Source organism: Protopterus annectens, chromosome 6.part1 (assembly GCF_019279795.1).
Source record: "Protopterus annectens isolate FY-2018-M chromosome 6.part1, PAN1.0, whole genome shotgun sequence".
NCBI classification, from domain to species: Eukaryota; Metazoa; Chordata; order Ceratodontiformes; family Protopteridae; genus Protopterus; species Protopterus annectens.
Genome location: NC_056738.1, coordinates 508,517,422 through 508,529,937, shown reverse-complemented (window position 1 = coordinate 508,529,937; position 12,516 = coordinate 508,517,422). Strand labels below are relative to the sequence as shown.

Below are 12,516 nucleotides of genomic sequence, written 5' to 3'. Positions count from 1 at the left end.
GGATTAGTGACATCACAAGCACATCGAGCAGAGGCCCAGAATATGGTGTAGGATGTAAACAGATGAATGCTGTACTGAGGAAGATGGACCAAAAACAGAAAACAGAGGAACAGCCCATAGGTCCTGGGCAGTACAGTGAACAAACCACGGTATAATATTAGAACAGTACCTCGCAGGATGTGCAATGGCAAATCCCGCCCTAACCACACCTCCACCCCGGCAATTTCTGATGTCCCGTTGAAATTACTGAATATTAATTTCTGTGCTGAAATGGATATTGATGTCCATAAGGAAGAACGAGTCACTGCTGTAATGACATATACTTGTTTAAAATAAACATAAAAATTGAGAATGGCCCTTTTGCATTATAAAAGCATTTCTAAATGAGCTACCATTATAACATTATACACTGACAGATTGTGTTAAGCACCAGCTAAAGTAAAACATAACATTTTCATGAAGTGAAAATGGCCCTTTTTAATTATAAACAACTTTTCTGAATGAGCTACCAGATGCATATTTCACACAAAGTGAGTGGCATGCAAATAAAATCACACACATTATCTAAGAAAGTCATGAAATGACTACAAAGCAGTACTAAAAACAGTGACATGCATTTGAAAGGGCAGGAACCCGTTGTTCCCCCATTGTAAGGAGAAGTTTTCGTTGAAAAATCAGACATTGCTGCTGCTTACAGACATGACATAAGTGTGTCATGAGCTGAGTATGGGTACACACAGGCAAAATGTTGGCAGATTACTGATCTGCGTTTCCTGCCATTTTCATATAAGGGCAACATTGTTTGATTAATTTTCGTTGTTTTTATAACAGTTCTGTGTAGAAACGTTACAGGTTTGAAATTACTATCTGAGTCAATCTGCAATATGCAGTTGTCAGTAATGCAGACATGATGTGACATGCGAATTAGCATGCCTGCCGGTCATCTGTAGTTTCCATGACCATTTTCCCTGTTAGTCAGTGCTGACACTCCCATAGTTGCACAGAACTAAGTGCGAGGTACTGTTCTAACATTATACCCAAACCAGAACCTGAAGTTATAAGGAAAGGGCAGGTGCCAGTTCAGGGAAAAAGTTTTCAGGGAGGGCTAAAATGAACTGATGGCAGCAAGACTGAGTGGTAATGGGACGAACACTGGGCAATATGGGACATTAGTAACATCTCAACCACATCAGATGCAGAACTGATTTTGGAACTGACCCTTCTCACGTGGGCACCTGTACGGCGATGGCTTGGTGCTGAACCCCATGGAATCTGTTTTTGGGTTGAGCAGTCAGCAAATAAATGCAGACAACAAAGTGCCTATAAATTATCTTCATCTGACTGTGCATGTGCCATGTCAGTTAAAGAAACGATCTGGAAGGCTGAGATTGTAGATGTATTCAATTTGATAGATGCTACACTTGTACACAGGATCAGGGGTCCTGACATGCAGTCAAGTATGGACATGACAACAGCAGTGCTGGGAAAAGAAAACTGCCCAGGGGAGGGTGTGTAACTAGGACAGCTGGGTGTCTGGGTTTATGTAACTTAGAACATTCACCTTTGAGGAATTTGAGGGACTTGCAGCACAGTGTTCGTATGATTACATAGTTTACTTCTTTCAGAGACTGCCAAAGTGTGGGGGTGGGCATGTCATGGATGTGGTATGATCAAACGTTTCAGAAACTCAAGGCCATGGACAAGTCACTGAGGTGGGAATCCAAGCATGCAGACGTCTAGCTAGTGATGGGGACAAACCACACGTTGTCACAGTGGGGCTATCAGAGGTAAAACTATTCAAGATTTGCAAGGCAAATATCAATGAAGACCTTGTAATTTCTCACACTAGTGCTCAGCTGTGGGTGAACCAACCTGGCAACACATTGTTAGCATAAGCAAAGCAGTGTGTGGCAGGTGCAGAGGCAGGAAGTAGGGAAGCCTATTGCCAAGAAGACTTCAGAGTTCAAGGGATGCCACACTTCAGGAGAATATTTATATATGCGCATGCATTCTCTCAAAACCCAATACCCCCAACATGACTTCAGTACTGTTAAGGAGTAACTGTCACTGCCGAAAACCTTCTAATACTTCTGCAATGCATGTTTACATTTCTCTTTAAGAGTTTGTTATAATTATTGTAACAGTTTCTTATTTTTTTGAATCCGCAGATAAAAGATAATATAAAAGAAATACCATGAAGTTGATTTTGCCACGTATTACTTGAAAATTTTAAGTTTGTTGTTTCAGGGTGCAATTAAAATGTTTGATCATAAGTGCAGTATGACTGTGTTATATTTCTCTGTGTCCTGCCATGCAGTTCCATTCTCCCCTGGTTTAGCTGAAATCACTGCTCACAGGTTAATGCAGTGCACATTAGAGCAACACTGATTAATCAAGTGTCAAGACACAGTCAGTAACAATCTTGCTGTGTTCTCAGAGGACTAAGGGACAATCACATCCCTAATAATCTTCAATCAAAATACAGTAGTTTGTTTTTATTTCACTTTCTGGTGATTATTTTCTAGCCTGGGTCGCAGAATGGTTGATTGAAGGAAAAAGATCTAAATGTCACTCTTACTGCAGATGTGAAGGCTGAAGTCATTAAAAAATCAAAATCGCACAGCATACACACAGACTCAAAGGTCAAGCTGCGCAAAGAGAATTCCAGAGCTAAGAGGAATGCAAGACAGAGAGAGAGACAGGGGACATGAATGGCATTAAATTGTTACCTGACTATCCCAGTAACAGTGTAAAGAACTTTTTAATCATTAAAGGGCAAACAGCTTACAAGGCATCAGTGTGTGTATCAAAAGAAAGAAGAAATAATGCCAGGCAGTGTGTTTTATGCAGTGAACTGAAGCAAGGCATTTCACAGAATTATAGCTGTGCTATCAAATTATCACTATGAAGAATCAGCATGAGAACTATACCAACATTATGGCAGTCATCCCAGTCATATGTCAATTTATCATTATAACAGTGAGCAGTTACAACTAATTGGGTGCAAGGGGCCAGTGAAGATGGTAATAATGTTGGGGTGACTGTCTGAAACCGGAAAGGGCACATGTTAAAGGACAAATGATGGCGAGACTAGCAATGGGTGAAAGATTCAAATTAATGACGGAAACAAAAAAGGCAAAAACAGCATAAGGTTTTAAGCAAATATTGGTGGGACACAAGGAAATATTAAGACAATACAAAACTAGAGCAGTAAAGGAGCGTTGAAGGGACAAAGGTTGAATCAATTCATCAGAAGAAAAGCACAGCTGCTTAGATTCTGGTGATAAATAATTATTTTCAATCAAAAGACAACAGAATTAAGTTACAAATTCATACACAAACACACACACACACATATATATATATATATATATATATATATATATATATATATATATATTTTTTTTTTTTTTTTTTTTTCCTTTTTTTATTGGATACAGGTTACCTACAAGTTATTGAATGACAACTTGTCAGACCCAAAAAACTGCAGGTATGACTATGCTGTTAGTAGAGCGGGGATTGGGATATTTCCCATTCCCCAAAGTAGGATCTCAAAGTAAGAATATATAATTAGCAAGGGGTGTGGAAGGTAGCATGGTGTGCCCCCCCTTTCAAAAAATATCTATTTTTTTATGTTGGTTTTTGGTCGGTTGCTGAACAACAAATAGTGTTTGATCAAATGCCATTTAAAGGATGGATGTTTTGACCAATATTTGGACAGCTATATATGTGTAATATATGTGTATACATACATACATACACATATACACACACACACACATACACATATATATATATATATATATATATATATATAAATAGATAGATATACTGATATAGATATACATCAACAATCATATCTTTCCCAACAGATTGTTAAGATTTCTACCTATCAAAACCAGAATTATTTTTTGTGTCAGTCAGTCATGGAGCAAATCAACAAGTATTTACATAAGCACTTGGAACGTACATGGCATGGAAGAATTACTGGCACATGGGATACTACCTGTCACTGCATAGCGAACTTGTCCATACCACCTTATCCTTAAAAATGCAAAAAACTGCTGACTTTCTCATGAAAAAACCTTCCTGCAGTTTTGAAATTACATTTGTGACATCATTCGAGGGTCAAGGAATGGCCTCAGACTGCTGACATCCATCCATAACCCCTTTTCCCCAATTTTTACACATGAAGTTAGGGTGTCACTTTAACAGTAATAATCATCTAGACCCAAGATTCACACCACTGGGTGGCTAGCCCTGCCATGGCTGTTCTTCCATACCACACATTCACATCTATGGCCAATTTAGTGTCTCCAATCCACCTATTGTATATCTTTGGAATGTGGGAGGAAACAAAAGCAAAACACAGGGAGGACATGCAGACTCTGCACAGAAGGCACCCCAGCTGAGAATCGAACCAAAAAAACCTCTTGCTGTGAGGCAACAATGCTATCTGCTGACCCTTCAGTCACTGTGCTGCCCTTGAAGTCATATGGGAATAGGAAAACAGAATGGATCACTACAGAACATCTTTTTTGGGGGGCCAGGATTTTGTTCTGCTTCTGCCACCTTGCATTAACATAATGAATAAGGCAACCTGAAGCTGAAAAAAGGGGGTGGATACTTCAGCACTGTAACGAGAGAGGAATGATTTTTTTTTATTTCGTATTCAAGGACAGGACAGTCACATATTGCCTGGAAAATGTTAGCAATAACATCTCTAAGGTTCATACAGCCTGTTCAGCTGAGCTTTTAAGATCTTTCCAAAATTGTCAAAGTTTTTCAGATAAATACTACCTGCAAAATAAATCACACTAGATAAACATGCTTTCAAGCTGGTACATCTTCACCCACTGCTAAATTTAGTGGTGAAAGGAAGCCTCTTAAAAACTGTCACATATCACAAGTCATTTGGTGAATGGGTATTTGGTGCAGGTGAGTAAATATACAGCTACTGAAATGGTATGCCTTGATAAGAGAGATTTGGGACAGTTATGTGGAAGAAAACATTTTGATAAAAGGTAGGTGGACTGGACACACTGAACTGGCCATAGGGGTGTATTTGTATGTGTGTGTCTGTGTCCGTCAGTGTGTGGTACAGAATAACATCCATTGGCAGGGATAGCCACATGGTGATGTGAACCTTGGTTCTAGATGACTGTCACTGTTAAATTCACACTATGACCTCATGTGTGAAAAGGGGGTTGTGGATGAATGCCCCTAAGACAGAATGTCACCTACCAAAGAACTCCCCAGCAAAGGGTGCTTCTTTATAGGTAACTGAATGCAACAAAACATCCTAGTGAAGTATGGCCCTTAAAAGGCTTTCCACCTGCCTGGTGCATATTTATTAAGCTACAAAAGAGACTGGAAATGGGAGTTAAAAATGAAATATGAAGTATTATAAAACTTGAGGATTACTGCCAACCCAAAGCTGGCTAAGTAGTAACATTTTTGATTTAGCTAACATGCACCCACCCTTTCAGTAAACATTCCAAGTGGATATTTTTTCCAAATAAACAGATATAGCTTGCTGAGGGATTTATGCCACTTGTCAAAACAACTCTTGAAAAAAGTTTTAGCCTATCACTAGGAAAAAAAAAAACAGTGAAGCATTACAATAACCGGTAATTTAAACCCCTAAAAAACTGATCTGTAAGACAGTAACATTTAGCTTTTGTAGGCCACCCAACCATGTATCATGCTATATATCTTCCAATAACCCCAAGCAAAAAGTTCTCTGTAACTTGTCTTACATTGCGGCTTACCATAAATAATACATAGGTCTTGCAAATAAATTTTATAATGCAACAGGTTTGAAAGAAGTTTGTTAACTGGAGGCAGTATGACTCTGCGGGAATCTCATCCTGTTACCACAAGATTTTTCAATACATGTTTTCCTATTCAAAAGCAGATCACAGTCAGCACAATTTAAATTATTATTTATAATCACACTGTTAAATTGATTTTACCACTACTACGTAAGTTGTTTCCAAGGAAACATTTAGAATGCATTAATATGCCAAGATGGAGTATACAACAGACATCCTACTGACAGCATAATTTTTTCGTTTAGAGAACAGCAGTAAGTCACTACACCTTACCTTTCCCTTTCTTCCTTCATTTTCTCCAGGTCACCTTCACTCAGTACCTCTGCCTTTCCTCCTTTAGGCAGTCCCTTCTGTTCTACTTTTACTACTTTGTCTTCCTTCTTTTTACCAAATCTGTTTAAGAGACAAAATAAGACAAGAGATGTTATCAAAATTTTAATGTAGTTTTTATTTACAACAGATGTCTTCAATTATTTAATTCCTGATTTCACACATGGAAAATGTCAGCTAACAGTAAAACAACTAACTGAAGTCTCATTCTTCGACAGTCTGCTTCTGAAACATAATCATGTTGGCTGCATACCACTGCTTCATTTAATGTTTTTTTTCCCTTTGTCCAATCCCCTCCACTTTTTGATTTCTGCAGACGTGCTGCCTCTCCAACCACAACAACTGCTCTACATTCTAAAAGCTTTCTCAACTAGGAGGCAAATAATCTGGAAGGGAGTTTCTCTTCCCTTGCTTCACGTTAGTGCCTGGATAAGCAAAATGCATAAAAGGGAAATGTGCTTTGCCACTCTGACAACTACTGATCATCATAATTTACCCATTTTTTCACATTTTGTATGGGGATCGGGATGCCTGCATTAACTGTAGTCACCTAGCTTAGTTCGGGCCACTCGCCTACCTTCTTCAACAGTCATTATTGATGGTCACATGTCTTCTCTTACACAATCCATTCATCACTGGCCATCTTTTTCTCTTCTTGCCTTCTTCCTCACTCTCCCATACCTGCCTTACCATATCATCTTTTGTTTTCCTGCATATGTGACCAGACCATAATCATCTAATCACTTGACCTTCTCTACAACTTGGGTTACTTTGACCTCTGATCTGATGGTCTCATTTTTTCATGTGCCCTACCTTGTACATCTTACTATTCATCTCAAGCACTTTGTCACCCTCACCTCTGGCTTCATCAGCTGCTCTGCCTTCACTGCCCAGGTTTCTGTCCAATGCAGAAGTACTGCTTGGACCACTGCTTTATACGTCTTCCTTTTCCAGTTTATTTGGCATTTTCTGTCCTACCCCTGGCACTTTCTGCCAATTGGCTGCAGCACCTTTGGTTCTATCTTTGCCCTCTCTTCATTTAGACTTCCATTGCCCTCATCCTTACCTCCTAGATACTTGAAATTCTCAACCTATTTCACTAGTTTCCCCTTCTTTCTTAAAGTTCAGCTGCTTCTAATTTCCCCAATTTAACATGACTACTATGTCCTGTATGTACTCAGTTTCGCCCATGTACCTTTCAGTTTTGCATTCCAGTTTCCCCTAAGCATTACTTTTCTGAGTAGTCTTTATCAAAAACTGCTTAAAATTATTCATACTCCCCTCCTCCTAATTCATCCCAATAAGGACAGACTTACATCATTCATATTTTGTTACACTGCGCCTAGTGTTACACAGACCACGTAGCGCACAGACCATTACCCACATTAGTTCCTCTTCAGCCTTTCACTTGACTATATTACCTTCACTACAATGTTCTATTTATGCTATCATACAGAGCCTAGGTGGCAGATTAGCTGTTCCCTTAACTCTGCTCTACAGCCTAGAGGGCGAATAGGCTCTTACTCTTGCCTATAACAACATCCTCCTCTCAGGCTAGTTGGCAGATATGCTAATTTAGGAGACTTAAAGGAGAAGCCTAAGTGGAAGTTAGGCTAAATTTATGATTTAATACTATCCTTCTACAACTAGCTCTAAATTCTAATGTTTATTAATTTGTCACCTTCTGATTTACAAATGTATTCCTTGCAGCTACCAGCTTGTTTCACACATCTTGTCCATGGGTCAAGGAACACTGCTTCTCTCAGTACCTTTCTCTTGGATCCTGTGTGGTATTGCAGCTCTCATTTCATGGCAAATTCTTAACAAACTTGCACCCACTAACCACGTTAACTTCATAAGTCTAAGTGGCAGATAGGCCTCTTTTCCAGACTTTACTCTAGAACCTTAAAATCTGGTCCACAGTAATAATTACTTTAGCTTTAAGCTTTATTTCAATGACTATCACCTGCTCTTTTAACATTTGCCCCCTTCCTACCTTTTCACCTACGTTAATCACAAATCAGAAAATTCCATTACAGTCCTGGTGGCAGTTTGTCTTTTATTAGACTTCACTCCGTCATACAACCTGGACAACAGATATGCCTGCAAGATTAACTGGTGGCACGTATTTACTTTTTCTCTCTATTTTCCTTTACTCTCATCTATTCATAATTTACTAAACTTAGGCTCTCTAAAAGCTATCTTATGACAACATCTCTATGCAGATTACCACAATCCAAATTAACTCATTACATCTGTACTAGCCTGTTACTTACATAATTATTTCAGATACTAGTCCATTAAGTACCACTTAAAGCCATAAACCAAACCCTTCTCACTATAAGACAAATAGGAATACCACTCTGATTCAAAGAATATAAAAATGATCTTATGTCAGTGGAAGACAATTTGTGATGCAAACATCCCCTTGGAAATGAGCTTGGAAAAGGGATCTTCTAAATAACTAACTTTATCTAAACATTTTAAATAAAAAGAGAGACCAATTCAACAAAATGTATGTAACTTAGGAAGCTAGCTGGTCAAAACCTAATCTATTCTGGAAAGAAATTAAACAAATGACAGACACATTGCAAAACTTCCCATCATCCAACTATCCCCCACTCACAAACAACCCGTTATTTGCCAGTGATGATGAATATTATCAGTAGTCCACCAAAAAGAACTTAAAATAACTTTCCCCTCACTTCACCAAACCACATGTACACAGGGTGATCCATCCTCTTCTACATCCTTCATTCATAAAACCTGCAAATGAAAAAAAATGCTAAACCCCTTAACTCATATCATTAACCTGTCTCTAATGTGAGCTGCCTTTAAGCATACATACTGCCACTTCCAAAAATTGCTAAACCCACAGATCTAAAGGATTACATGCCCAGCTCTAAATTGTGCCCCCTAAAAAGACATTTGAAAAGCTACCATACAAACAACTGTTGAATCACATTAATAGCTATGGCCTGCTGTCAGATGCTCAGCATTGCTTCTGTAATACTTCAGCACCTTTATATCGCTTTTAATGGGCACAGATACCATTTACTCTATGTTGAACAAAAGGTACATCACAGCAGGTCTCTTTGTAGATATGACCAGGGCATCTGAAACAGTTAATCTCATCTACGTCACAGTATGTTTAAGCATCTAAACATTTGTGAAAACACCATTCTCTAGTTTCAAAGTTACCTTCAAAAGAGATCTTTCCAGGTGTACAACAATGTCTCTATTTCCTTGCCTTGTGGGCATACTCAATCTACAGATCAGTCCTAGGGCTGCCAATCCTCTCACTATTTATTAGTGACCTGCCCTTACATCTTCCAAACCTTAACCTAGTCGTGTGTGCTGACAACATACTTCTCTTACAAGCCATTACAAACCACACTAACCTACATAATAAGAGAAAAGATAAATTCCCTCAACTATACAACATGACCCGCTGTAAAATGCTTCTAATCAACCCAAGAAAACCAATGTTATGGTCTTCACCACAAGAAAACTTGCTACTACTCCACAAATTATAATAAATCCCATGTGTCACAGATCAAAGACACCTTTGCTTAATACCAGAGATAACTCTCTCCTTTGTGTCTTGTTACCCTAATACAAATAATAACAAAGTCCTAGTTCAACAGAAGCTCTGTTATAAAATTAGTCATCTTCGATGTCCAAAAGTTCAATTAGCCATTGCTAAGAATGTCTTACTACCTAAATAAGAATATGGGCTCACTTTTCTCGTTCTCTATTCTGTTCAGAATACTCAGAGTATACAAATAGTAGAGAACATCTGCAGATATATCCTTACAGCAGACCCCTTAATAGAACACTGAAAGTTACTCAAAAACACTAACTGGCTTTCAGTGACTAACAGGACCACTTTTCTACAATGCATTTTAATTCACAAAGTGCTAAGACAAGGCTACTGCCCACCTCTGAGATGGAAATTATCCAAACAAGACAACTCCTGTAACTATTAAAGCTCACACAAGACAGCTATTTTTCCCTTGCTAGAGTACTACTCAAAACTGCATTACGAGAAAGTGCTTCATCTCAAGCCTGAGACATGAAACCACCTGTCTGCTGAAATCAAAAAGCAAGAAACTATTAAAAATCTTTAAAAACTTTCCTAAAAACATCTAATTTCAAAATCTACCTGCAACTGCTACTGTGACAATGGTTATCAACTACTGTCACTGATTTACACTTTAAAAGTTTACTTTACATCTGCAAAATTCCAAATGTATTTATACTCAACCAAAAGAATGTTATATAGCTTTTGTTAAATTTTCTGCTTTACTCCGAGCTTAATTTATTTATATTTATAAAACTCCTCTACACTACAGACAACCGACAACAAAATCTGTCACTTCATCACTAACTCGATCTCTAATGAGCACCCATAGCCGGCCTTAGGCATAGGCCAACTAGGCGGCCGCCTAGAAGGGACAAGTTTCTAGTAATTATTTGATGTAGTTAGACCAGGATGGGGGCACCAGGTAGTGTGGTGGGGGCGCCATGGAGCCCTTTTGTCCAGGGCACCAGTTGACCTAAGGCCACTGCTGTGAGCACCACTGCTTCAGCCGCAAAAAAGCCAAATGTCTCCCAGTGCAGCACAGAGAAGACCTGCTACTAGGTTTTCCCATCATCAAACTTCTCCAGCCTAACTCATTCCCACTGCATGCTATGAAACGCTATACAAAACACACACTGCAACCTCAGACACTTCTCCCAAACACTCTCCTCCCCCACTCTAACCCCTATAAACCAGGCTACACTGCATCAACCACTCTTTCTCCATCCTTGTTCCTAAAATATGTGAACCCCCTCCCAACCACCTGAAAGAACTACAATCTCATTCCCCACCTTCAGAGTTGAACTTAAAAAAAAAAAAAAAAATCTTCCACAAGTCAAATTGCACTTGCCACACATCAGGACACATCACATAACTGCCTCTCAACTTCTAGCATTACTCTCTTCATAAGTTCATAGGTAGATACTAGGCTATTGGCCCTAGGGACTATACAAGCCCAGCCAAAAAGGTACCTGGCTTTTGCCACCCAAGAAAATTATTTTCCTGTGCCACTGTCGAGCAGAGCCACAGAAGTGATCCCCGGGGTGAATGTCCTATTTCCCATCCAATCATCAAGATTTTTCTTGAAGAGTGCTAATGAGGAGTTTTGTTTGATATAGATAGGTAGTTTATTCCAGAGTATAGAAAGTCTCTGGGACAGGAATCTATCCCTCTGACATGTTCTGTTTATTGTGGTGACAAGGTTTGGGTCCCTAGAGCGTGTAGCTCGGAGGGATTGGGATTTCTTTAAGTGGAGCATATCCAACAGCTCTGGGTTTGACATAGCTTTGTATGTTAGGCAGAGATCACCTCTGAGTAGGCGATATTCGACGGAGTAAAGCTGGAGTTTTTTGAGAGGGTCTGCATAAGGCATCTGTTTGAGACCGGTAATCCTCTTTGTGAGGTACTTCTGCGGCCTTTCCAGTTGTTGTAGATGTCTTGTGAGGTACATACCAAAAGGGGCATTATTGTACTCTATAACGGGTTTAATGAGTGATGAGTAGAGGGGAACAATGACGTCTTTTTCTGGATGAGAAACCTTTTCTGATGAGGTGTGCCATGCAGAAAGATTTCCTGACTACTGCAGTGATGTGATTATCAAAGGAGAGACTACTGTCCACCTGTGTCCTAAGGTCTTTTATCACACTTTTGGTGTTAAGTATACTACCGCCTATGTTGTAGTTCATGGGTACAGATTTTTTACCAAAGGGGTTGACAATGCACGTGTTGGCATTGAGCTTGAGACCATGGCTTTGACACCAGGCATCTGTCTCAGTGAGGCCCTTTTGTAGGATGTCCACATTGTTAGGAGGTTCGATTATGGCTCCTAGTTTGCAGTCATCTGTGAACTTCATTATCCAAAGACCTTCTGTGTTAGCCTGTACTTCAGAGAAGTAGATACCAAACAGGAGAGGACCCAGGACTGAACCCTGTGGTACTCCACTTGTCATTGGTCTGAAGTCAGATTTGGAGTCTGGTACTTTCACACTGTGGGTTCTGTCATTGAGCCAGTTGACAACCCATCTTGTGACATAGGGATTTATACCTAGTTTAGTGAGTTTATCTATAATTCCAGAGTGATGGATGATGTCAAAAGCCTTGGCAAGATCTAGATAGGCAGTGTGAACCAGCTTACCCTCGTCTACGGCTTTGGTGACTGATTCAAAAAAGTCTATCAGGTTTAGGAGACATGATCTGCCTTTTACAAACCCGAACTGGGTGGAGTCCAAAGTTTGGAGATTACCAATGTCTTTGTTTATAAGTTCCATG

At 39.3% G+C, this 12,516-nt stretch overlaps 1 protein-coding gene across 1 annotated transcript in view; it reads right to left on the bottom strand.

Moving 5' to 3' along the window:
• PARD3B (par-3 family cell polarity regulator beta) overlaps positions 1–12,516 on the bottom strand; it is a 5,075,916-nt gene that overhangs the window by 1,263,812 nt on the left and 3,799,588 nt on the right. Inside the window, exon 23 of the mRNA XM_044075955.1 lies at positions 6,108–6,227. Within this exon, the coding sequence (XP_043931890.1) occupies positions 6,108–6,227 (120 nt within the window). The remainder of the gene's footprint in view (positions 1–6,107; positions 6,228–12,516) is intronic.